At 51.9% G+C, this 27500-nt stretch overlaps 1 protein-coding gene and 3 long non-coding RNA genes across 5 annotated transcripts in view; 3 read left to right on the top strand and 1 right to left on the bottom strand.

Moving 5' to 3' along the window:
• LOC129860204 (transmembrane protein 255B-like) overlaps positions 1–8874 on the top strand; it is a 19526-nt gene extending 10652 nt beyond the window's left edge. The window contains exons 5-9 of one of the 2 annotated variants that reach the window (XM_055930592.1): positions 4101–4181; positions 4925–5010; positions 5864–6023; positions 7387–7533; positions 7738–8874. In XM_055930592.1, coding sequence (XP_055786567.1) covers positions 4101–4181; positions 4925–5010; positions 5864–6023; positions 7387–7533; positions 7738–7983 — 720 coding nt within the window. In that variant the 3' untranslated portion in view covers positions 7984–8874. Of the gene's footprint in view, positions 1–4100; positions 4182–4924; positions 5011–5190; positions 5659–5863; positions 6024–7386; positions 7534–7737 lie in introns of those variants that run through there. The other variant, XM_055930593.1, reaches the window with a different exon arrangement.
• An 8846-nt stretch (positions 8875–17720) lies between these two features.
• On the top strand, positions 17721–18807 carry LOC129860222 (uncharacterized). Its single transcript, XR_008760321.1, has 3 exons — positions 17721–17819; positions 17886–18120; positions 18385–18807. It is a non-coding gene; the product is annotated as an uncharacterized LOC129860222 (long non-coding RNA).
• A 145-nt stretch (positions 18808–18952) lies between these two features.
• On the top strand, positions 18953–25142 carry LOC129860223 (uncharacterized). The gene is made up of 2 exons (XR_008760322.1): positions 18953–19180; positions 19247–25142. It is a non-coding gene; the product is annotated as an uncharacterized LOC129860223 (long non-coding RNA).
• Positions 24493–26891, bottom strand: LOC129860219 (uncharacterized). Its single transcript, XR_008760315.1, has 2 exons — positions 26567–26891; positions 24493–26364 (listed from the first exon to the last, which is right to left on the bottom strand). It is a non-coding gene; the product is annotated as an uncharacterized LOC129860219 (long non-coding RNA).
• Positions 26892–27500: the final 609 nt, after the last annotated feature.

The raw sequence follows: 27500 nt of genomic DNA, 5'->3' as shown, positions 1-27500 counted from the left end.
ATATGACTGGTGTTAGTAAACGTAGGCAAACAAAAAAGAAGGAATAGATAGTCAAGAACGCTCTAGACAACTTGTAAACAGCCTAACCAGCTCTGCTAGGGTGAGTAAAATGGTCAGAGTGAGGTGTTCTCCCATTTGTGTTTGGAAGTAGCTAGCTAGCAAAATAGCCAGTTAGCTTGGGTGCTTGGTTGCAGGCGAACTGCAGAAGGACGAGTAGGCTACAATTCCTCATCGTTTATCAGTGCAATTATGACGGTCAACTAGCTGAAACAGTTTGAGAGGGTTTATTTAATGTTCCTTGGTTAGATTTTAGCTCATCTTGCTCTGGCTAGCATTAGTTGTTGATCTTGTTGTTGTTGATGTACATAACTGAGGGAGAGAGAGCCTAACTTTTCATGGTTGTTTGATCGATAGGACTGTAAAGTTCCCAAATGTAAGAGCACTCCTGTGGTATTGACATATTTTCAGAAATCCATTTACAGTGCCTTTGGAAAGTATTCAGACACCTTGACATTTTCCACATTTTGTTAGGTTACAGCCTTATTCTAAAACTGATGAGGGGGAAAAAACAATTTAATAAATCTACACACAATACCCCATAATGACAACACAAATTCTTTTTGCTAATTTTTATTACATTTTTTGTTGTTGAAATTTCACATTTACATAAGTATTCAGACCATTATCTCAGTACTTTGTTGAAGCACCTTTGGCAGTGATTACAGCCTTGAGTCTTCTTTGGTATGACGCTACAAGCTTGGAACACCTGTATTTGGGGAGTTTCTCCCATTCTTCTTTGCAGATCCTCTCAAGCTCTGTCAGGTTGGATGGGGAGTGTTGCTGCACAGCTATTTTCAGGCCTCTCTAGAGATGTTTGATTGGGTTCAAGTCCGGGCTCTGTCTGGGCCGCTCAAGGACATTAAGAGACTTGTCCCGAAGCCACTCCTGCATTGTCTTGGCTGTGTGCTTAGGTTCGTTGTCCTGTTGGAAGGTGAACTTTCTCCCCAGTCTGAGGTCCTGAGCGATCTGGAGCAGGTTTTCATCAAGGATCTCTCTGTACTTTGCTTTGTTCATCTTTGCCTCGATCCTGACTAGTCTCTCAGTCCCTGCCGCTGAAAAACCTCCCCACAGCTGCTGCCACCACCATGCTTCACCGTAGGGATGGTGCCAGGTTTCCTCCAGACATGACGCTTGGCATTCAATCATCTTGGTTTCATCAGACCAGGGAATCTTGTTTCTCATGGTCTGAAAGTCTTTAGGTGCCTTTTGGCAAACATCAAGCGGGCTGTCATGTGCCTTCTACTGAGGAGTGGCTTCCGTCTAGTCACTCTACCATAAAGGCCTGATTGGTGGAGCGCTACAGAGATGGTTGTCCTTCTCCCATCTCCACAGAGGAACTCTAGAGCTCTGTCAGAGTGACCATCGGGTTCCTAGTCACCTCCCTGACCAAGACCCTTCTCCAACGATTGCTCAGTTTGGCCGGGCGGCCAGCTCTAGGAAGAGTCTTGGCGGTTCCAAACTTCTTCCATTTAAGAATGATGGAGGCCACTGTATTCCTGTGGACCTTCATTGCTGCAGACACTTTTTGGTACCCTTCCCCCAGATCTGTGCCTCGACACAATCCTGTCTCGGAGCTCTACGAACAATTCCTTCGACCTCATGTCTTGGTTTTTGCTCTGACATGCACCGTCAACTGTGGGACCTTATATAGACAGGTGTGTGACTTTCCAAATCATGTCCAATCAATTGAATTTACCACAGGTGGACTCCAATCAAGTTGTAGAAACATCTCAAGGATGATCAATGGAAACAGGATGCACCTGAGCTGCACCTGTGGAGTCTCATAGCAAAGGGTCTGAATCTTTATGTAAAAAGGGCTTTATAAAAACATTTGATTGGTTGATTGATTTATGCAAACAAGCCATTTGCCACAAGGGCCTGCCAGGGCCCCCCGAGTGGCGCAGTGGTCTAAGGCATGGGCATCGCAGTGCTAGCTGTGCCACTAGAGATTCTGGGTTCGAGTCCAGGCTCTGTCACAGCCGGCCGCGGCCGGGAATCCCATGACGGGGCGCACAATTGGCCCAGCGTCGTCCGGGTTAGGGAAGGGTTTGGCCGGCAGGGATGTCCTTGACCCATCGCGCACTGGCAACTCCTGTGGCGGGCTGGGGGCAGTGCACGCTGACACGGTCACCAGGTGCACGGTGTTTCCTCCGACACATTGGTGCGGCTGGCTTCCGGGTTAAGTGGGCATTGTTTCAAGAAGCAGTGCGGCTTGGTTGGGTTGTGTTTCGGGGGACACACGGCTCTTGACCTTCGCCTCTCCCGAGTCCGTACGGTTGCAGCGATGAGACAAGACTGTAACTACAAATTGGATACCACGAAATTGGGGAGAATTTTTTTACAGGCAGTTTGACCTGCCATCATTCACTATGAACTGGACTGTGTGTTTACAGGCAGTAGGACCTGCCATCATTCACTATGAACTGGACTGTGTGTTTACAGGCAGTAGGACCTGCCATCATTCACTATGAACTGGAGTGTGTGTTTACAGGCAGTAGGACCTGCCATCATTCACTATGAACTGGACTATGTGTTTACAGGCAGTAGGACCTGCCATCATTCACTTTGAACTGGACTGTGTGTTTACAGGCAGTAGGACCTGCCGTCATTCACTATGAACTGGACTGTGTGTTTACAGGCAGTAGGACCTGCCATCATTCACTATGAACTGGACTGTGTGTTTACAGGCAGTAGGACCTGTCATCATTCACTATGAACTGGACTGTGTGTTTACAGGCAGTAGGACCTGTCATCAGTTGCAACAGCGCCACTTTAGATTATTAAAACGCATTTGCAAAAAGCCACAACATACACCTATAGTCCCTTCAGAACGTATTCAGACCCCTTGACATTTTCCACATTTTGTTGAAAATGATTAAATAAATAAAAACAAATCCTCAACAATTTACACAATACCCCATAATGACAAAGCAAAACATGTTTTTAGATTTTTTTAGAAAATGTATTGAAAATAAAAAACAGATACCTGATTTACATCAGCCAATGTCACAAAGTGCTGTACAGAAACCCAGCCTAAAACCCCAAACAGCAAGCAATGCAGATGTAGAAGCACGGTGGCTAGGAAAAACTCCCTAGAAAGGCAGGAACCTTGGAAGAAACCTAGAGAGGAACCAGGCTATGAAGGGTGGCCAGTCCTCTTCTGGCTGTGCCGGGTGGAGATTATAACAGAACATGGCCAAGATGTTCAAACGTTCATAGACGACCAGCAGGTTCAAATAATAATAATCACAGTGGTTGTAGAGGGTGCAACAGGTCAGCACCTCAGCAGTAAATGACATTTGGCTTTTCATAGCCGATCATTCAGAGTTCGAGACAGCAGGTGAGGTAGAGAGAGAGAGTCGAAAAAAGCAGGTCCGGGACAAGGTAGCACGTCCGGTGAACAGGTCAGGGTTCCATAGCCGCAGGCAGAACAGTTGGAACTGGAGCAGCAGCACGACCAGGTGGACTGGGGACAGCAAGGAGTCATCAGGCCAGGTAGTCCTGAGGCATGGTCCTAGGGCTCAGGTCCTCCGAGAGAAGAGAGAAAAGAGAGAGAGTTAGAGGGAGCATACTTAAATTCACACAGGACACCAGATAAACAGGAGAAATACTCCAGATATAACAGACTGACCCTAGCCCCCGACACACAAACTAAAGGCCTACTGTAGTATGACCACTGTAGCTCTGATTGGCTATAGCGCACCGACCAGTCTGCGTAGACTCCGGTCTTTTATTAGGTTTTATTTCCTGCAGTGTCTATTAATTGTCCAAACGCACAGCCATTTCCCCACTATATATTGCTATAGAATTTTCACACTATATATTGCTATAGAGTTTTCACATATGCCTTACTCTACGTAATTCCCAAACATTCTAAGAATTTATGAAAACGTCAAAATGACCATATCTAATGGCTCGCTTGTCAAAAAACTATTCATATTCTTCCTGGGGGTGTATATATGAACACATTTTAATAAGATTTCATGTTGTTAAAATGCTGTCAGTTTCAACTTGAATCTCCTCTCTGTTTCCTCTCTCAGGACAGGAGGCCGCTGTTGGAGGACAGGTGTGAGTTCTACGCCAGTGGATCAGGGTACGCCTACGACAACTATTATACTGAGGTGAATCAGAACACCCACCCACACACCCACCCACCCACCCACCCACCCACCCACCCACCCACCCACACACACCTTCACCACGCACTCACATTTACATTTACATTTAAGTCATTTAGCAGACGCTCTTATCCAGAGCGACTTACTCACATCCTTCCTAAGTTTACTGTGTGTAAAAATCGTTGAATGACTTGCTCATGGCTTTCAGAATTCATTAAAGCTAGATGAAGTCTTTACAGAGTTAGTAAAAGTCGTGGGGCAGATCTTTCCCTTCCCACTCAGTACAGCGTGTTCACAGTGTTACCATGGAGATTGAGCCTGTGTCTGAAATAACACCCTATTCCTTTAATAGTGGAGGGGGGGGGGCGTAGATCTATCTTTAGTCTGAGATAATACATAGTTAGGGGTTATGGGGGAGCATAGAGCCTGAGAATACATAGTTAGGGGTTATGGGGGAGCATAGAGTCTGAGAATACATAGTTAGGGGTTATGGGGGGTAGATCTAGCTTTAGAGTCTGAGATAATACATAGTTAGGGGTTATGGGGGGGTAGATCTAGCTTTAGAGTCTGAGATAATACATAGTTAGGGGTTATGGGCGTTTACAGGTTACCTGCAGCCTTAAGGGACGGGTTGGCTGGTTGGGGTTTTTCTCGGGCTCTCTGGCGCCATCTACTGACAGTTACATATTCTGTTATTTGCTGCCATAGCAATGTCTCTGTCTCTGTGTCTGTCTGTCTGTCTGCAGGTAAAGTGCAGATCATTCAACAGTGAGTGTAAAGTGAGAATGAAGAGCAACACCTGCTACTGCTGTGACCTGTACAGCTGTGAGAGGTAAGAAAAAACACCTGTGTGTGTGTGTGTGTGTGTGTGTGTGTGTGTGTGTGTGTGTGTGTGTGTGTGTGTGTGTGTGTGTGTGTGTGTGTGTGTGTGTGTGTGTGTGTGTTCATGTGTTTGCGTTCAAGCGCGGAGGTGTGTGTGTGACTGTCTGTTGTCTCCTCTCTCTCCCTCCAGTCCAGACTACCATACCCAGTACTATGAGTTCACTCTGTCTCCTCTCTCTCCCTCCAGTCCAGACTACCATACCCAGTACTATGAGTTCACTCTGTCTCCTCTCTCCTCCTCCAGTCCAGACTACCATACACAGTACTATGAGTTCACTCTGTCTCCTCTCTCTCCTCCTCCAGTCCAGACTACCATACCCAGTACTATGAGTTCACTCCGTCTCCTCTCTCCTCCAGTCCAGGATACCATACCCAGTACTATGAGTTCACTCTGTCTCCTCTCTCCTCCTCCAGTCCAGACTACCATACACAGTACTATGAGTTCACTCTGTCTCCTCTCTCTCCTCCTCCAGTCCAGACTACCATACCCAGTACTATGAGTTCACTCCGTCTCCTCTCTCCTCCAGTCCAGGATACCATACCCAGTACTATGAGTTCACTCCGTCTCCTCTCTCCTCCAGTCCAGGATACCATACCCAGTACTATGAGTTCACTCTGTCTCCTCTCTCCTCCTCCAGTCCAGACTACCATACCCAGTACTATGAGTTCACTCTGTCTCCTCTCTCTCCCTCCAGTCCAGACTACCATACCCAGTACTATGAGTTCACTCTGTCTCCTCTCTCCTCCAGTCCAGGATACCATACCCAGTACTATGAGTTCACTCCGTCTCCTCTCTCCTCCAGTCCAGACTACCATACCCAGTACTATGAGTTCACGGGGGTGAGTAGCTGCTGGGATGTGGTCCATCTCCATCGTCTGCTGTGGGTCTGTGTGGTGCTCAACATAATGGGCCTGTTCCTGGGAATCATCACAGCTGCTATACTGGGGGCTTACAAGGACCTGGTGGGCAGGCGCACACACACACACACACACACACACACACACACACACACACACACACACACACACACACACACACACACACACACACACAATATCCATACACAGAACCTAGAACACACGTCTGTTTGTTAGGTAGCTATTTCAGTTGTTATTGTGTACACTAACTATATGTATTCCTCTCTCTCCCTCCTTCCCTCCCCTCTCTCTCATTCCCTCCCTCCCCTCTCTCTCATTCCCTCCCTCCCCTCTCCCCCCTTCTCTCCCCTCTCCCCTTCCCCTTCGCTCTCACTCTTTCTCTTCCCTCTTTCTTTCTCCCTCCCTCCCCTCCTTGTCCTCCACTCTCCTCTCCCTTCCTCCCCTCTTCCCTTCCCTCTCTCTCCCTCCTCCCCTCTCCCTTCCCCCCTTCCCCTTCTCTCCCTCCCCCTCCCCCTTCCCTCTCTCTTTCTTTCTCCCCTCCCCTCTCTCTCCCTCCCTCCATCCATCGCTCTCCCCCCTTCCCTCTCCCCCCCTCCCTATTTCTCCCCCCTTCCTTTCCCTCTTTCTCCTCGCTCTCCCCCTTCCCTCCCCTCTTCCCTTCCCTCTCTCCCTCCTCCCTTCCCCCCTTCCCCCTCCCCCTTCCCTCTCTCTTTCTTTCTCCCTCCCCTCTCCCTCCCCCCTCCCTCTCCCTCCCTCCATCGCTCTCCCCCCTTCCCTCTCCCCCCCTCCCTATTTCTCCCCCCTTCCCTCCCCTCTTCTCCCTTCCCTCCCCTCTTTCTCCTCGCTCTCCCCCTTCCCTCCCCTCTTCCCTTCCCTCTCTCCCTCCTCCCCTCTCCCTTCCACCCTTCCCCTTCTCTCCCTCCCCCTCCCCCCTTCCCTCTCTCTTTCTTTCTCCCTCCCCTCTCCCTCCCCCCTCCCCTCTCTCTCCCTCCCTCCATCGCTCTCCCCCCCTTCCCTCTCCCCTCCCCCCCTTCCCTCTCCCTCTCCCCCCTCTCCCCTCCCCTCCCTATTTCTCCCCCCTTCCTTCCCCTCTTTCTCCCCTCTTCTCCCTTCCCTCCCCTCTTTCTCCTCTCTCTCCCCCTTCCCTCTCCTCTCTCTCCCCCTTCCATCTCCTCTCTCTCCCCCTTCCCTCTCCTCTCTCTCCCTCCTTCTCTCTCCATCTCCCCTTTCCTCCTTCCGTCTCCCTCCCCCTCCCTTCCCCCCTTCCCTCTTCTCCTTCTGTCTTCCTCCCCCTCCCTTCCCCCCTTCTGTCTACCTCCCCCTCCCTTCCCTCCTGTCTCCCTCCCCCTCCCTTCCCCCCTTCCGTCTTCCTCCCCCTCCCTTCCCCCCTTTCCTCCTTCTGTCTTCCTCCCCCTCCCTTCCCCCCTTCTGTCTCCCTCTATCTCAGGCTCCTGCCCCCCAGATGTCCCCCAGTCCCACCCCACCCCCCCACATCATGTATAACCCCACTCAGCACGTGGTGACCTACGCTGGCTTCTGCCCCAACGGACAGGCCCTGCCCGCCTACCCCAACTACCCCGCTTTGCCCATGCAGGTAAAAAATAACCCAACTACCCCACTCTGCCCCTGCAGGTTAGACCCCAACTACAATAGTATTTCCAAAGCTTCTCGTCATCCAGTGATATGAATGTCTCCTCTCTGTTGTCTCTCTCCTCGCTCTCTTCTCTCTTTGTCTCTCTCTCGACCTCGGTCTCTCTCCTCTGTTGTCTCTCTCTTCTCTCCTCTCTGTCTTTCTCAGCACCACAGCAGTTACCAGGCCCCCTCCACCCCCCAGCCCGGCCTGGAGATGACCCTGACCCCCTCCTCTCCGTCAGAGGAGAGCCAGAGCCAGCCTTCCTCCCAGGCCCCCAGCCAGCCCACCTTCCAGACTGGCTCCCAGGACCCTGGTCAGGGTTACATGCTAACACCCAACGCCCCTTCCCTCTACCCTGGCCCCGTCTACGGGCCCTCCGGCTTCGAGAAGCCCCCTCCTTATGCATGCTGAATGCCAACCTGACCTTTAACCTTTGACCTATAGGCCAGGGTAAGAGAGGCTAATGTCCAGAAACAACCCCTAGCCTCTGTCACCTGGTCAGCACAGACATGAAGGAATCAGCTAGGTGTGACAGCTTCCATATATCCTTTCAATCAATCAGATATGGCTTCCATATAACAAATATATCCTTCCAATCATTGCTTCTTACGGCCAGCTATGTGATTCCTTTAGATCTGCACACAACAACGAGTTAGGGAATAAAAGGGACTAGGATACATGGGACTAGGGGAAAAGGGACTAGGATAAAGGACTAGGGCTTCTTTCTGGACTAGGCCAGATAATGTAGCACAATCAGGGTTGGGTAGGTTACTTTTAAAATGTACCTGTCCAAAATGGTAATTATTGGATTACTCAAACACAGTAAAGTAATCTGATTACTTTTACTGTTGCAATTAGATTAGAGGCATTTGAAGGAGATAAACTGGCATACTACCAATTGAACAACATTTATTGCAGGATAAATCAATGGGAAGAGGTCCAGAAACAGCCCCTAGCCTCTTACCTGGTTAGCAGTTAGCACAGACCTGAAGGAACCAGATGGTGTGACGGCTTCCATTTACCCTTCCAATCAATCAGATATGGCTTCCATATACCTTTACAATCAATCCGATATGGCTTCCATATACCCTTCCAATCAATCAGATATGGCTTCCATATACCCTTCCAATCAATCAGATATGGCTTCCATATACCTTTACAATCAATCAGATATGGCTTCCATATACCCTTCCAATAAATCAGATATGGCTTCCATATACCCTTCCAATCAATCAGATATGGCTTCCATTTACCCTTCCAATAAATCAGATATGGCTTCCATTTACCCTTCCAATCAATCAGATATGGCTTCCATTTACCCTTCCAATAAATCCGATATGGCTTCCATTTACCCTTCCAATCAATCAGATATGGCTTCCATTTACCCTTCCAATAAATCCGATATGGCTTCCATTTACCCTTCCAATCAATCAGATATGGCTTCCATTTACCCTTCCAATAAATCAGATATGGCTTCCATTTACCCTTCCAATCAATCAGATATGGCTTCCATATACCCTTCCAATCAATCAGATATGGCTTCCATATACCCTTCCAATCAATCAGATATGGCTTCCATATACCCTTCCAATCAATCGGATATGGCTTCCATATACCTTTACAATCAATCAGATATGACTTCCATTTACCCTTCCAATCAATCAGATATGGCTTCCATTTACCCTTCCAATCAATCAGATATGGCTTCCATATACCCTTCCAATCAATCAGATATGGCTTCCATATACCCTTCCAATCAATCAGATATGGCTTCCATTTACCCTTCCAATCAATCAGATATGGCTTCAATTTACCCTTCCAATCAATCAGATATGGCTTCCATATACCCTTCCAATCAATCAGATATGGCTTCCATTTACCCTTCCAATCAATCAGATATGGCTTCCATTTACCCTTCCAATCAATCAGATATGGCTTCCATATACCCTTCCAATCAATCAGATATGGCTTCCATATACCCTTCCAATCAATCAGATATGGCTTCCATATACCCTTCCAATCAATCAGATATGGCTTCCATATACTCTTCCAATCAATCAGATATGGCTTCCATATACTCTTCCAATCAATCAGATATGGCTTCCATTTACCCTTCCAATCAATCAGATATGGCTTCCATTTACCCTTCCAATCAATCAGATATGGCTTCCATATACCCTTCCAATCAATCAGATATGGCTTCCATTTACCCTTCCAATCAATCAGATATGGCTTCCATATACCCTTCCAATCATTGCTTCTTACCCAGCTATCAGATTCCTCCAGAACTCCACACAACAACGAGGTAAGAACTAGAAGGGACTAGGAGACTAGGGACTAAGAGATTATGTGCTAGGAGACAAGGGGCTAGGAGAAGGCGCTAGGGCGTGTTTTTGGACCAGGCCATAGAATGTAGCAGAAGACACCTCACAGACAGATAAGCCATGACAGAGAGAAGACCTCTGGACTTTAATAATAATCTATTAATGTAGTGCAGGTTAGACCCCAACTACCCCACTCTGCCCTGTAGGTTAGACCCCAACTACCCCACTCTGCCCCTGCAGGTTAGACCCCAACTACCCCACTCTGCCCCTGTAGGTTAGACCCCAACTACCCCACTCTGCCCCTGCAGGTTAGACCCCAACTACCCCACTCTGCCCCTGTAGGTTAGACCCTAACTACCCCACTCTGTCCTACAGGTTAGACCCCAACTACCCCACTCTGCCCTGTAGGTTAGACCCCAACTACCCCACTCTGCCCCTGTAGGTTAGACCCCAACTACCCCACTCTGCCCCTGTAGGTTAGACCCCAACTACCCCACTCTGCCCCTGCAGGTTAGACCCCAACTACCCCACTCTGCCCTGCAGGTTAGACCCCAACTACCCCACTCTACCCCTGTAGGTTAGACCCCAACTACCCCACTCTGCCCCTGTAGGTTAGACCCCAACTACCCCACTCTGCCCCTGTAGGTTAGACCCTAACTACCCCACTCTGCCCCTGCAGGTTAGACCCCAACTACCCCACTCTACCCCTGTAGGTTAGACCCCAACTACCCCACTCTGCCCCTGTAGGTTAGACCCCAACTACCCCACTCTGCCCCTGCAGGTTAGACCCCAACTACCCCACTCTGCCCCTGTAGGTTAGACCCCAACTACCCCACTCTGCCCCTGTAGGTTAGACCCCAACTACCCCACTCTGCCCCTGCAGGTTAGACCCCAACTACCCCACTCTGCCCCTGCAGGTTAGACCCCAACTACCCCACTCTTCCCCTGTAGGTTAGACCCCAACTACCCCACTCTTCCCCTGTAGGTTAGACCCCAACTACCCCACTCTGCCCTGTAGGTTAGACCCCAACTACCCCACTCTGCCCTGTAGGTTAGACCCCAACTACCCCACTCTGCCCCTGCGGGTTAGACCCCAACTACCCCACTCTGCCCCTGTGGGTTAGACCCCAACTACCCCACTCTGCCCCTGTAGGTTAGACCCCAACTACCCCACTCTGCCCTGCAGGTTAGACCCCAACTACCCCACTCTGCCCTGCAGGTTAGACCCCAACTACCCCACTCTACCCCTGTAGGTTAGACCCCAACTACCCCACTCTGCCCCTGCAGGTTAGACCCCAACTACCCCACTCTGCCCCTGTAGGTTAGACCCCAACTACCCCACTCTGCCCTGTAGGTTAGACCCCAACTACCCCACTCTGCCCTGCAGGTTAGACCCCAACTACCCCACTCTGCCCTGCAGGTTAGACCCCAACTACCCCACTCTGCCCTGTAGGTTAGACCCCAACTACCCCACTCTGCCCTGCAGGTTAGACCCCAACTACCCCACTCTGCCCTGCAGGTTAGACCCCAACTACCCCACTCTGCCCCTGTAGGTTAGACCCCAACTACCCCACTCTGCCCCTGTAGGTTAGACCCCAACTACCCCACTCTGCCCTGCAGGTTAGACCCCAACTACCCCACTCTGCCCTGCAGGTTAGACCCCAACTACCCCTGTAGGTTAGACCCCAACTACCCCACTCTGCCCTGCAGGTTAGACCCCAACTACCCCACTCTGCCCTGCAGGTTAGACCCCAACTACCCCACTCTGCCCTGTAGGTTAGACCCCAACTACCCCACTCTGCCCTGCAGGTTAGACCCCAACTACCCCACTCTGCCCTGCAGGTTAGACCCCAACTACCCCACTCTGCCCTGCAGGTTAGACCCCAACTACCCCACTCTGCCCTGCAGGTTAGACCCCAACTACCCCACTCTGCCCTGCAGGTTAGACCCCAACTACCCCACTCTGCCCCTGTAGGTTAGACCCCAACTACCCCACTCTGCCCCTGGTTAGACCCCAACTACCCCACTCTGCCCCTGTAGGTTAGACCCCAACTACCCCACTCTGCCCTGCAGGTTAGACCCCAACTACCCCACTCTGCCCTGCAGGTTAGACCCCAACTACCCCTGTAGGTTAGACCCCAACTACCCCACTCTGCCCTGCAGGTTAGACCCCAACTACCCCACTCTGCCCTGTAGGTTAGACCCCAACTACCCCACTCTGCCCTGCAGGTTAGACCCCAACTACCCCACTCTGCCCTGCAGGTTAGACCCCAACTACCCCACTCTGCCCTGTAGGTTAGACCCCAACTACCCCACTCTGCCCTGCAGGTTAGACCCCAACTACCCCACTCTGCCCTGCAGGTTAGACCCCAACTACCCCTGTAGGTTAGACCCCAACTACCCCACTCTGCCCTGCAGGTTAGACCCCAACTACCCCACTCTGCCCTGCAGGTTAGACCCCAACTACCCCACTCTGCCCTGTAGGTTAGACCCCAACTACCCCACTCTGCCCTGCAGGTTAGACCCCAACTACCCCACTCTGCCCTGCAGGTTAGACCCCAACTACCCCACTCTGCCCTGTAGGTTAGACCCCAACTACCCCACTCTGCCCTGCAGGTTAGACCCCAACTACCCCACTCTGCCCTGCAGGTTAGACCCCAACTACCCCACTCTGCCCCTGTAGGTTAGACCCCAACTACCCCACTCTGCCCTGCAGGTTAGACCCCAACTACCCCACTCTGCCCTGCAGGTTAGACCCCAACTACCCCACTCTGCCCCTGTAGGTTAGACCCCAACTACCCCACTCTGCCCTGCAGGTTAGACCCCAACTACCCCACTCTGCCCTGCAGGTTAGACCCCAACTACCCCACTCTGCCCCTGTGGGTTAGACCCCAACTACCCCACTCTGCCCCTGTAGGTTAGACCCCAACTACCCCACTCTGCCCTGCAGGTTAGACCCCAACTACCCCACTCTGCCCTGCAGGTTAGACCCCAACTACCCCACTCTACCCCTGTAGGTTAGACCCCAACTACCCCACTCTGCCCCTGCAGGTTAGACCCCAACTACCCCACTCTGCCCCTGTAGGTTAGACCCCAACTACCCCACTCTGCCCTGTAGGTTAGACCCCAACTACCCCACTCTGCCCTGCAGGTTAGACCCCAACTACCCCACTCTGCCCTGCAGGTTAGACCCCAACTACCCCACTCTGCCCTGTAGGTTAGACCCCAACTACCCCACTCTGCCCTGCAGGTTAGACCCCAACTACCCCACTCTGCCCTGCAGGTTAGACCCCAACTACCCCACTCTGCCCCTGTAGGTTAGACCCCAACTACCCCACTCTGCCCCTGTAGGTTAGACCCCAACTACCCCACTCTGCCCTGCAGGTTAGACCCCAACTACCCCACTCTGCCCTGCAGGTTAGACCCCAACTACCCCTGTAGGTTAGACCCCAACTACCCCACTCTGCCCTGCAGGTTAGACCCCAACTACCCCACTCTGCCCTGCAGGTTAGACCCCAACTACCCCACTCTGCCCTGTAGGTTAGACCCCAACTACCCCACTCTGCCCTGCAGGTTAGACCCCAACTACCCCACTCTGCCCTGCAGGTTAGACCCCAACTACCCCACTCTGCCCTGCAGGTTAGACCCCAACTACCCCACTCTGCCCTGCAGGTTAGACCCCAACTACCCCACTCTGCCCTGCAGGTTAGACCCCAACTACCCCACTCTGCCCCTGTAGGTTAGACCCCAACTACCCCACTCTGCCCCTGGTTAGACCCCAACTACCCCACTCTGCCCCTGTAGGTTAGACCCCAACTACCCCACTCTGCCCTGCAGGTTAGACCCCAACTACCCCACTCTGCCCTGCAGGTTAGACCCCAACTACCCCTGTAGGTTAGACCCCAACTACCCCACTCTGCCCTGCAGGTTAGACCCCAACTACCCCACTCTGCCCTGTAGGTTAGACCCCAACTACCCCACTCTGCCCTGCAGGTTAGACCCCAACTACCCCACTCTGCCCTGCAGGTTAGACCCCAACTACCCCACTCTGCCCTGTAGGTTAGACCCCAACTACCCCACTCTGCCCTGCAGGTTAGACCCCAACTACCCCACTCTGCCCTGCAGGTTAGACCCCAACTACCCCTGTAGGTTAGACCCCAACTACCCCACTCTGCCCTGCAGGTTAGACCCCAACTACCCCACTCTGCCCTGCAGGTTAGACCCCAACTACCCCACTCTGCCCTGTAGGTTAGACCCCAACTACCCCACTCTGCCCTGCAGGTTAGACCCCAACTACCCCACTCTGCCCTGCAGGTTAGACCCCAACTACCCCACTCTGCCCTGTAGGTTAGACCCCAACTACCCCACTCTGCCCTGCAGGTTAGACCCCAACTACCCCACTCTGCCCTGCAGGTTAGACCCCAACTACCCCACTCTGCCCCTGTAGGTTAGACCCCAACTACCCCACTCTGCCCTGCAGGTTAGACCCCAACTACCCCACTCTGCCCTGCAGGTTAGACCCCAACTACCCCACTCTGCCCCTGTAGGTTAGACCCCAACTACCCCACTCTGCCCTGCAGGTTAGACCCCAACTACCCCACTCTGCCCTGCAGGTTAGACCCCAACTACCCCACTCTGCCCTGCAGGTTAGACCCCAACTACCCCACTCTACCCTGCAGGTTAGACCCCAACTACCCCACTCTGCCCTGCAGGTTAGACCCCACTCTGCCCTGCAGGTTAGACCCCAACTACCCCACTCTGCCCTGCAGATTAGACCCCAACTACCCCACTCTGCCCCTGCAGGTTAGACCCCAACTACCCCACTCTGCCCTGCAGGTTAGACCCCAACTACCCCACTCTGCCCTGCAGGTTAGACCCCAACTACCCCACTCTGCCCTGCAGGTTAGACCCCAACTACCCCACTCTGCCCCTGCAGGTTAGACCCCAACTACCCCACTCTGCCCTGTAGGTTAGACCCCAACTACCCCACTCTGCCCTGCAGATTAGACCCCAACTACCCCACTCTGCCGCTGCAGGTTAGACCCCAACTACCCCACTCTGCCCTGCAGGTTAGACCCCAACTACCCCACTCTGCCCTGCAGGTTAGACCCCAACTACCCCACTCTGCCCTGCAGGTTAGACCCCAACTACCCCACTCTGCCCCTGCAGGTTAGACCCCAACTACCCCACTCTGCCCTGTAGGTTAGACCCCAACTACCCCACTCTGCCCTGTAGGTTAGACCCCAACTACCCCACTCTGCCCCTGCAGGTTAGACCCCAACTACCCCACTCTGCCCTGCAGGTTAGACCCCAACTACCCCACTCTGCCCCTGTAGGTTAGACCCCAACTACCCCACTCTGCCCTGTAGGTTAGACCCCAACTACCCCACTCTGCCCTGCAGGTTAGACCCCAACTACCCCACTCTGCCCTGCAGGTTAGACCCCAACTACCCCACTCTGCCCTGCAGGTTAGACCCCAACTACCCCACTCTGCCCTGCAGGTTAGACCCCAACTACCCCACTCTGCCCTGCAGGTTAGACCCCAACTACCCCACTCTGCCCTGCAGGTTAGACCCCAACTACCCCACTCTGCCCTGCAGGTTAGACCCCAACTACCCCACTCTGCCCCTGCAGGTTAGACCCCAACTACCCCACTCTGCCCTGCAGGTTAGACCCCAACTACCCCACTCTGCCCTGTAGGTTAGACCCCAACTACCCCACTCTGCCCTGCAGGTTAGACCCCAACTACCCCACTCTGCCCTGCAGGTTAGACCCCAACTACCCCACTCTGCCCTGCAGGTTAGACCCCAACTACCCCACTCTGCCCTGCAGGTTAGACCCCAACTACCCCACTCTGCCCTGCAGGTTAGACCCCAACTACCCCACTCTGCCCTGCAGGTTAGACCCCAACTACCCCACTCTGCCCTGCAGGTTAGACCCCAACTACCCCACTCTGCCCCTGCAGGTTAGACCCCAACTACCCCACTCTGCCCTGTAGGTTAGACCCCAACTACCCCACTCTGCCCTGTAGGTTAGACCCCAACTACCCCACTCTGCCCTGCAGGTTAGACCCCAACTACCCCACTCTGCCCTGCAGGTTAGACCCCAACTACCCCACTCTGCCCTGCAGGTTAGACCCCAACTACCCCACTCTGCCCCTGCAGGTTAGACCCCAACTACCCCACTCTGCCCTGTAGGTTAGACCCCAACTACCCCACTCTGCCCTGCAGATTAGACCCCAACTACCCCACTCTGCCGCTGCAGGTTAGACCCCAACTACCCCACTCTGCCCTGCAGGTTAGACCCCAACTACCCCACTCTGCCCTGCAGGTTAGACCCCAACTACCCCACTCTGCCCTGCAGGTTAGACCCCAACTACCCCACTCTGCCCCTGCAGGTTAGACCCCAACTACCCCACTCTGCCCTGTAGGTTAGACCCCAACTACCCCACTCTGCCCTGTAGGTTAGACCCCAACTACCCCACTCTGCCCCTGCAGGTTAGACCCCAACTACCCCACTCTGCCCTGCAGGTTAGACCCCAACTACCCCACTCTGCCCCTGTAGGTTAGACCCCAACTACCCCACTCTGCCCTGTAGGTTAGACCCCAACTACCCCACTCTGCCCTGCAGGTTAGACCCCAACTACCCCACTCTGCCCTGCAGGTTAGACCCCAACTACCCCACTCTGCCCTGCAGGTTAGACCCCAACTACCCCACTCTGCCCTGCAGGTTAGACCCCAACTACCCCACTCTGCCCTGCAGGTTAGACCCCAACTACCCCACTCTGCCCTGCAGGTTAGACCCCAACTACCCCACTCTGCCCTGCAGGTTAGACCCCAACTACCCCACTCTGCCCCTGCAGGTTAGACCCCAACTACCCCACTCTGCCCTGCAGGTTAGACCCCAACTACCCCACTCTGCCCTGTAGGTTAGACCCCAACTACCCCACTCTGCCCTGCAGGTTAGACCCCAACTACCCCACTCTGCCCTGCAGGTTAGACCCCAACTACCCCACTCTGCCCTGCAGGTTAGACCCCAACTACCCCACTCTGCCCTGCAGGTTAGACCCCAACTACCCCACTCTGCCCTGCAGGTTAGACCCCAACTACCCCACTCTGCCCTGCAGGTTAGACCCCAACTACCCCACTCTGCCCTGCAGGTTAGACCCCAACTACCCCACTCTGCCCCTGCAGGTTAGACCCCAACTACCCCACTCTGCCCTGTAGGTTAGACCCCAACTACCCCACTCTGCCCTGTAGGTTAGACCCCAACTACCCCACTCTGCCCCTGCAGGTTAGACCCCAACTACCCCACTCTGCCCTGTAGGTTAGACCCCAACTACCCCACTCTGCCCTGCAGGTTAGACCCCAACTACCCCACTCTGCCCTGCAGGTTAGACCCCAACTACCCCACTCTGCCCTGCAGGTTAGACCCCAACTACCCCACTCTGCCCTGCAGGTTAGACCCCAACTACCCCACTCTGCCCTGCAGGTTAGACCCCAACTACCCCACTCTGCCCTGCAGGTTAGACCCCAACTACCCCACTCTGCCCCTGCAGGTTAGACCCCAACTACCCCACTCTGCCCCTGCAGGTTAGACCCCAACTACCCCACTCTGCCCTGCAGGTTAGACCCCAACTACCCCACTCTGCCCTGTAGGTTAGACCCCAACTACCCCACTCTGCCCTGCAGGTTAGACCCCAACTACCCCACTCTGCCCTGCAGGTTAGACCCCAACTACCCCACTCTGCCCTGCAGGTTAGACCCCAACTACCCCACTCTGCCCTGCAGGTTAGACCCCAACTACCCCACTCTGCCCTGCAGGTTAGACCCCAACTACCCCACTCTGCCCTGCAGGTTAGACCCCAACTACCCCACTCTGCCCTGCAGGTTAGACCCCAACTACCCCACTCTGCCCCTGCAGGTTAGACCCCAACTACCCCACTCTGCCCTGTAGGTTAGACCCCAACTACCCCACTCTGCCCTGTAGGTTAGACCCCAACTACCCCACTCTGCCCCTGCAGGTTAGACCCCAACTACCCCACTCTGCCCTGCAGGTTAGACCCCAACTACCCCACTCTGCCCCTGTAGGTTAGACCCCAACTACCCCACTCTGCCCTGCAGGTTAGACCCCAACTACCCCACTCTGCCCCTGCAGGTTAGACCTCAACTACCCCACTCTGCCCTGCAGGTTAGACCCCAACTACCCCACTCTGCCCCTGTAGGTTAGACCCCAACTACCCCACTCTGCCCTGTAGGTTAGACCCCAACTACCCCACTCTGCCCTGCAGGTTAGACCCCAACTACCCCACTCTGCCCTGCAGGTTAGACCCCAACTACCCCACTCTGCCCTGCAGGTTAGACCCCAACTACCCCACTCTGCCCTGCAGGTTAGACCCCAACTACCCCACTCTGCCCTGCAGGTTAGACCCCAACTACCCCACTCTGCCCTGCAGGTTAGACCCCAACTACCCCACTCTGCCCTGCAGGTTAGACCCCAACTACCCCACTCTGCCCCTGCAGGTTAGACCCCAACTACCCCACTCTGCCCTGCAGGTTAGACCCCAACTACCCCACTCTGCCCTGTAGGTTAGACCCCAACTACCCCACTCTGCCCTGCAGGTTAGACCCCAACTACCCCACTCTGCCCTGCAGGTTAGACCCCAACTACCCCACTCTGCCCTGCAGGTTAGACCCCAACTACCCCACTCTGCCCTGCAGGTTAGACCCCAACTACCCCACTCTGCCCCTGCAGGTTAGACCCCAACTACCCCACTCTGCCCTGCAGGTTAGACCCCAACTACCCCACTCTGCCCTGTAGGTTAGACCCCAACTACCCCACTCTGCCCTGCAGGTTAGACCCCAACTACCCCACTCTGCCCTGCAGGTTAGACCCCAACTACCCCACTCTGCCCTGCAGGTTAGACCCCAACTACCCCACTCTGCCCTGCAGGTTAGACCCCAACTACCCCACTCTGCCCTGCAGGTTAGACCCCAACTACCCCACTCTGCCCTGCAGGTTAGACCCCAACTACCCCACTCTGCCCTGCAGGTTAGACCCCAACTACCCCACTCTGCCCTGCAGGTTAGACCCCAACTACCCCACTCTGCCCTGCAGGTTAGACCCCAACTACCCCACTCTGCCCTGTAGGTTAGACCCCAACTACCCCACTCTGCCCTGCAGGTTAGACCCCAACTACCCCACTATGCCCCTGCAGGTTAGACCCCAACTACCCCACTCTGCCCTGCAGGTTAGACCCCAACTACCCCACTCTGCCCCTGCAGGTTAGACCCTAACTACCCCACTCTGCCCTGCAGGTTAGACCCTAACTACCCCACTCTGCCCTGCAGGTTAGACCCCAACTACCCCACTCTGCCCCTGCAGGTTTGAACACGTTTTAAATGCCCTACTGCGTGGCTACGATGTTGACTTTGGTATTTTGGCATGTTATTTATCAATCTGTTAATAGCAATATTGAAATGCTTATAACATTGTTATAATAATCATTTATTGACCTATTGCCTTTATTGTGGATGGCATACATATATTTACCTTTCAACAATTTCTGTCTCTAGACTTCCAGGCTGATTGTAGACAGTATTTATCAAACCATCACGTGCAATTATTAAACTGAACCAGTAGCTTTTAGAGTCTTCTAACTATATACTGTATCTCCTATGATATAATATACCACCAGACTGGTGATCCCAGTAACTGATAAACATACTGTATCTCCTATGTTATAATATACCACCAGACTAGTGATCCCAGTAACTGAGACATACTGTATCTCCTATGATGGTTATTATCAGTCTTGTTTTATCTTCATATATAGTTTATAAAGTGCATATACAGTACCAGTCAAAAGTTTGGACACACCTACTCATTCCAGGGTTTTTCTTTCTTTATTTTCTTACTATTTTCTAATAGTGAAGACATCAAAACTATGAAATAACGCATATGTAATCATGTAGTAACCAAAAAAGTGTTTAACAAATCTAAATATATTTTAGATTTTAGATTCTTCAAAATAGCCACCATTTGATGACAGCTTTGCACACTCTTGGTATTCTCTCAACCAGCTTCACCTGGAATGCTTTTCCAACAGTCTTGAAGGAGTTCCCACATATGCTGAGCACTTGTTGGCTGCTTTTCCCTCACTCTGGTCCAATTCATCCCAAACCATCTCAATTGGGTTGAGGTCGGGTGATTGTGGAGGCCAGATCATCTGATGCAGCACCATCACTGTCCTTCTTGGTCAAATAGCCCTTACACAGTCTGGAGGTGTGTTGGGTCATTGTCCTGTTGAAAAACAAATGATAGTCCCATTAAGCGCAAACCAGATGGGATGGTGTATTGCTGCAGAATGCTGTGGTAGCCATGCTGGTTAAGTGTGCCTTGAATTCTAAATAAATCACAGACAGTTCAACTGTGGGAACCACACATGTGGAGATCATCCGTTCACCTACTCTGCGTCTCACAAAGACAGCGGTTGGAACCAAAAATCGAAAATTTTCACTCATCAGACCAAAGGACAGATTTCCACTGGTCTAATGTCCATTGCTCGTGTGTCTTGGCCCAAGCAAGTCTCTTCTTCTTATCGGTGTCATTTAGTATTGGTTTCTTTGTAGCAATTTGACCATGAGGCCATAAGGCTCCCTAAATTCTATCAGCATATCGAATGCGCGACACGGGCTGGTAGCATTCTGGACCATTGCTACTCGAACTTCCGCGATGCATACAAAGCCCTCCTCCGCCCTCCCTTCAGCAAATCGGACCATGACTCCATTTTGTTGCTCCCAGCCTATAGACAGAAACTAAAACAGGAAATGCCTGTGCTCAGGTCTATCCAATGCTGGTCTGACCAATCAGATTCCACGAGCCAAGATTGCTTCGATCATGTTCCGGGTAGCCTCCGACAATAATATTGATGTATACGCTGACTCGGTGAGTGAGTTTATTAGCAAGTGCATCGGTGATGTACCCACAGTGAATATTAAAACCTTCCCTAACCAGAAACCGTGGATTGATGGCAGCATTCGTGCAAAATTGGAAGCTCGAACCACTGCTTTTAATCATGGCAAGGCAACTGTAAACATAACCGAATACAAACAGTGTAGCTATTCCCTCCGCAAGCCAATCAAACAAGCGTCAGTATAGAGACAAAGTAGAGTTGCAATTCAACGGTTCAAACACGAGACGTATGTGGCAGGTTCTACAGACAATCATGGATTACAAAAAGAAAACCAGCCCCATCGCAGACACAGATGTCTTGCTCCCATACAAACTAAACAACTTTTTTTCTCGCTTTGAGGACAATACAGTGCCACTGACACGGCCCGCTACCAAAGACTGTGGGCTCTCCTTCACCGTGGCCAATGTGAGTAAAACATTTAAACGTGTTAACCCTTGCAAGGCTGCCAGCCCAGACGGCATGCCTAGCCGCGTCCTCAGAGCATGCGCAGACCAGCTGGCTGGTGTGTTTACGGACATATGCAATCAATCCCTATCCCAGTCTGCTGTGCCCACATGCTTCAAGATGGTCACCATTGTTCCTGTTCCCAAGAAAGCGAAGGTAACTGAGCAAAACAACTACCGCCCCGTAGCACTCACTTCTGTCATCATGTAGTGCTTTGAGAGTCAAGGAGTCAAGGATCATATCACCTCCACCCTACCTGATACCGTAGACCTACTCCAATTTTCTTACTGCCCCAATAGGTCCACAGACTGCCTATCCCATCTGGACAAGAGGACTACCTATGTAAGAATGCTGTTCATTGACTACAGCTCAGCATTTAACACCATAGTACCCTCTAAACTCGTCATTAAGCTTGAGACCCTGGGTCTCGACCCCGCCCTGTGCAACTGGGTCCTGGACTTTCTGACAGGCCGCCCCCAGGTGGTGAGGGTAGGAAACATCTCCACCCCGCTGATCCTCAACACTGGGGCCCCACAAGGGTGCGTTCTCAGCCCTATCCTGTACTCCCTGTTCACCCATGACTGCGTGGCCATGCACACCTCCAACTCAATCATCAAGTTTGCAGACGACACTACAGTGGTAGGCTTGATTACCAACAACAACGAGACGGCCAACAGGGAGGAGGTGAGGGCACTCGGAGTGTGGTGTCAGAAAAAAAAAAACACTCAACGTCAACAAAACAAAAGGTGATGATTGTGGACTACAGGAAACAGCAGAGGGAGCAGCCCCCTATCCACATCGATGGGACAGTAGTGGAGAAGGTAGAAAGTTTTAAGTTCCTCGGTGTACACATCACGGACAAACTGAATTAGTCCACCCACACAGACAGCGTGGTGAAGGCGCAACAGCGCCTCTTCAACCTCAGGAGGCTGAAGAAATTTGGCTTGTCACCTAAAACACTCAAACTTTTACAGATGCACAATCGAGAGCATCCTGTCAGGCTGTATCACCGTCTGGTACGGCAACTGCTCCGCCCACAACCATAATGCTCTCAAGAGGGTAGTGCGGTCTGCACAACGCATCACCGGGGGCAAACTACCTGCTCCCCAGGACACCTACACCACCCAATGTCACAGGAAGGCCAAAAAGACCATCAGGGACAACAACCACCCGAGCCACTGCCTGTTCACACCGCTATCATCCAGAAGGCGAGGTCAGTACAGGTGCATCAAAGCTGGGACCGAGAGACTGAAAAACATCTTCTATTTCAAGGCCATCAGACTGTTAAACAGCCATCACTAACATCGAGTGGCTGCTGCCAACAAACAGACTCAAATCTCTTGCCACTTTAATGCATACATCATAAATGGATGTAATAAAGGTTTCACTAGTCACTTTAAATAACACCACTATAATAAAGTCTACATATCCTCGATTACTCATCTCATATGTATATACTGTATTCTATACCATCTACTGCATCTTGCCTATGGCGCACGGCCATCGCTCATCCATATATTTATATGTACATATTCTTATTCATCCCTTTACATTTGTGTGTATAAGGCAGTCGTTGTGAATTTGTTAGATATTACTGCACGGTCGGAACTAGAAGCACAAGCATTTCGCTACACTCGCATTAACATTTGCTAACCATGTAAATGTGACAAATAAAATTTGATTTCATGAAGGCCTGTCTCCTCTGAACAGTTGATGTTGATGTGTCTGTTACTTGAACTCTGAAGCATTTATTTGGGATGAAATTTCTAAGGCTGGTAACTCTAATGAACTTCTCCTTTGCAGCAGAGGTAAGTCTGGGTCTTCCTTTCCTGTGAGAGTCAGTTTCATCATAGCGCTTGAAGAAACGTTCAAAGTTCTATAAAATGTTCCGCATTGATTGACCTTCATGTCTTAAAGTAATGGACTGTCATTTCTCTTTGCTTATTTGAGCTGTTCTTGCCATAACATGGACTCAGTCTTTTACCAAATAAGGCTCTCTTCTGTATACCACCTCTACCTTGTCACAACACAACTGATTGGCTCAAACACATTAAGAGGGAAAGAAATTACACAAATTAACTTAAGGCACACCTGTTAATTGAAATGCATTCCAGGTGACTACCTCATGAAGCTGGCTGAGAGAATGCCAAAAGTGTCCAAAGCTGTCAAGGCAAAGGGTAGCTACTTTGAAGAATCTCATGTATTTGGATTTGTTTAACACTTTTTTGGATACTACATGATTCCATATGTTACTTCATAGTTTTGATGTCTTCACTATTATTCTACAATGTAGAAAATAGGAAGAATTAAAAATAAAAATAAATAGAATGAGTAGGTGTCCAAACTTCTGACTGATACTAAAATAGAAGAGAGAGAGATACACACTGCTGTAGAGAGTAGGGAGGGCTTGGGTCAGAGAGTAGGAAGGGCTTGGGTCAGAGAGTAGGAAGGGCTTGGGTCAGAGAGTAGGAAGGGCTTGGGTCAGAGAGTAGGAAGGGCTTGGGTCAGAGAGTAGGAAGGGCTTGGGTCAGAGAGTAGGAAGGGCTTGGGTCAGAGAGTAGGAAGGGCTTGGGTCAGAGAGTAGGAAGGGCTTGGGTCAGAGAGTAGGAAGGGCTTGGGTCAGTGAGAAGGAAGGGCTTGGGTCAGTGAGAAGGAAGGGCTTGGGTCAGTGAGAAGGAAGGGCTTGGGTCAGTGAGAAGGAAGGGCTTGGGTCAGAGAGTAGGAAGGGCTTGGGTCAGAGAGTAGGAAGGGCTTGGGTCAGAGAGTAGGACGGGCTTGGGTCATTGAGAAGGAAGGGCTTGGGTCATTGAGAAGGAAGGGCTTGGGTCAGAGAGTAGGAAGGGCTTGGTTCAGAGATGAACTGGAACATAAATTGAGAGGAGAACCAAATGTTTGAAATGTGAACCAACTTCTCTCACTGTGGTGGGATCCCGGTATTAAAATGTTTTACATGATAAAAATACTGACTGAACCATGCGATTTGTTATTACGCTTCTGGTTCCACCTAGTGGTCATGTGATGTAGTTGCAGTGTTCAGCTCTGATGACCAGGGCCCTGTTCAAAACTAGTGCACTACATAGGGTCACATTTGGGACATTATCATGGTCAAACTGGGCTAAGACATAATGAGCAGCACAATGAAAAAAATATACTAAAAATAAATCTCTCCACAACCAGTTTTAAAACTCCATGCCATCATCTTTATTAAGTTTTCAAACAGACTGAATTGATGTGATCAGGGATGTAAAGACTAAAAAGACAGGTGAACAAATCACCAGCCCAACAAACCTATAGTATAATAACACAGAAGAGAAAACCTCCATCGACCGCTCCATTGTGAAATTCATCAGAAACTCTAGATCCCAGAGGAGGAAATACCGCAGCCCTTTCTGGCCTAATGAAATAAAGAAAGATTATGTTCTTTGTTCCTCTGACATTCTTTAGAGAAGTGAAACAGTTTTGGATGACTATCTTGATGCGTTGAGGTCGTTTTTTTTTCTTTCTTTCGTATTTTTTCTAAAAAGCATTTAGTCACATTATTTACACATACAGTATATTACAGCGCTTACACTCCTATTCTCTCAGTAGCTCAGTGTGGTGAAGCAGTGCTCTTGATGCCCTCCTCCTCTGTGTCTGATTGGTTACTGCATGTTAATTAGGCTCATCTGATTGGCTTAAAGTGTGTTCCTGGCGTGTGCTGATTGGTGATACTGAGGGAAGGAGGGAGGGGCATGTGAAAGGGGGACATTATGGAGTGTTTCATTGGCTGAGGGTGGGTGGATGTAACTGTAGAGGACTAGAAGCATGGTTTGGGAGGGTAAGGAAGGTTTTTTTAATGGGGTCATTAAGAGAAGGCCTAGCCCTGTGTTGTAATCTGTAGGCAGTGTGCAGAGCTAAATTGCAGGTAAACTAAGTTTGCATTAAGTTGGAAAGCACCGAACAGATGTTTTTATTAAACTCAGTCCATTTTTACCTGCGATGGTGTGCAAGTTTTACAACAACAAAGCCTTGTGCTACTGAATACACCCCCACACACACCTTATAGGTTTTGTTCCACAAGGGACTGGGTCAGTTTACCAAACCTCTTCTGGAGTACTGCCAGCTATTCCACTTATGGATCCAGTTTGATCACCGTTAGCTCTGACGAAGGCCGTGAGGCCGATACATAAGCTTATTACACTAAAAGATACTGGCAAGAGCAGTGTGAGATATTGGATTTTTCTTTTCAAGATATCACTGAATTCTCCTACGCACCTGCAACCTCAGATGTGAGAGTGCTGCTCCTACATTCAATCACGCTGAGAGTAGAATGACTGAGGGTAGTCCAGGAGAAGGGTTGGTCGGGAGAAGGGTTGGTCGGGAGAAGGGGTTGGCCGGGAGAAGGGGTTGGCCGGGAGAAGGGGTTGGCCGGGAAAAGGGTTGGCCGGGAAAAGGGTTGGCCGGGAAAAGGGTTGGCCGGGAAAAGGGTTGGCCGGGAAAAGGGTTGGCCGGGAAAAGGGTTGGCCGGGAGAAGGGTTGGCCGGGAGAAGGGTTGGTCGGGAGAAGGGTTGGTCGGGAGAAGGGTTGGCCACTCGGCCAGCTCCTGTGTACATCCCAAATGGCACCCTATTCCCTAAATAGTGCACTAGTTTTGACCAGAACCCATAGGGGTCATATAGGGAATAGAGTGCTATTTGGGACTCATTCCTTGCTTAGGTTAAGGCCCTGTGGGTTATGGTGGACTGTAGTGGACAGGGGTGAAGTTTCCCCTTGCTACAGATCTAGGATCAGCTTCCACTCCCCCTAATCCTAACCGTAACCATTTGTTGGGGGGAAATGTCAAACTGACCCAAGATCAGTGTCTAGGGGCAACTTCCCCCGACTCCAGTGAGGACGGGGCTGAAGGGGACTGCAGCGGTCACAAGGCCCCCCCCAGCAGAGGGCAGGAGTGGGAGCGGATGTCGTTGTGTTTGTGGAAGGCCTCGTCCAGGTCCAGAGCCAGGCCGTTGATCGTCACCTCCATGCAGCCGCGGTAGAAAGACGACACCAGGGTCGACACCAGGGGCACGTCTGGTACAGGGGTTAGAGGTCACAGGTCAGGGGTCAGAACTGAAATTAATGACACCAGTTGAAGTGGTTAATGGTAATGGCGAAATTGTGTGTGTGTGTGTCAGTGAGGCTCTTTGTTTGTAACTGGGTGTTTGTCTAGAGTACAGTAGTAATGAGTGTGTATTGTTGCATGTCTCTCTCTGCCTATTCCCGTCTACCTCACCGGGGAGCCCTCCTATACAGGTCTACCTCACCGGGGAGCCCTCCTATTCCCGTCTACCTCACCGGGGAGCCCTCCTATTCCCGTCTACCTCACCGGGGAGCCCTCCTATTCCCGTCTACCTCACCGGGGAGCCCTCCTATTCCCGTCTACCTCACCGGGGAGCCCTCCTATTCCCGTCTACCTCACCGGGGAGCCCTCCTATTCCCGTCTACCTCACCGGGGAGCCCTCCTATTCCCGTCTACCTCACCGGGGAGCCCTCCTATTCCCGTCTACCTCACCGGGGAGCCCTCCTATTCCCGTCTACCTCACCGGGGAGCCCTCCTATTCCCGTCCACCTCACCGGGGAGCCCTCCTATTCCCGTCCACCTCACCGGGGAGCCCTCCTATTCCCGTCCACCTCACCGGGGAGCCCTCCTATTCCCGTCCACCTCACCGGGGAGCCCTCCTATTCCCGTCCACCTCACCGGGGAGCCCTCCTATTCCCGTCCACCTCACCGGGGAGCCCTCCTATTCCCGTCTACCTCACCGGGGAGCCCTCCTATTCCCGTCTACCTCACCGGGGAGCCCTCCTATTCCCGTCTACCTCACCGGGGAGCCCTCCTATTCCCGTCTACCTCACCGGGGAGCCCTCCTATACAGGTCTACCTCACCGGGGTGCCCTCCTATACAGGTCTACCTCACCGGGGTGCCCTCCTATACAGGTCTACCTCACCGGGGTGCCCTCCTATACAGGTCTACCTCACCGGGGTGCCCTCCTATACAGGTCTACCTCACCGGGGTGCCCTCCTATACAGGTCTACCTCACCGGGGTGCCCTCCTATACCCGTCTAACTCACCGGGGAGCCCTCCTATACAGGTCTACCTCACCGGGGTGCCCTCCTATACAGGTCTACCTCACCGGGGTGCCCTCCTATACAGGTCTACCTCACCGGG

This window comes from Salvelinus fontinalis, chromosome 7 (genome assembly GCF_029448725.1).
Source record: "Salvelinus fontinalis isolate EN_2023a chromosome 7, ASM2944872v1, whole genome shotgun sequence".
Lineage (NCBI taxonomy): Eukaryota > Metazoa > Chordata > Actinopteri > Salmoniformes > Salmonidae > Salvelinus > Salvelinus fontinalis.
This window is presented reverse-complemented; position numbering and strand designations above follow the sequence as displayed.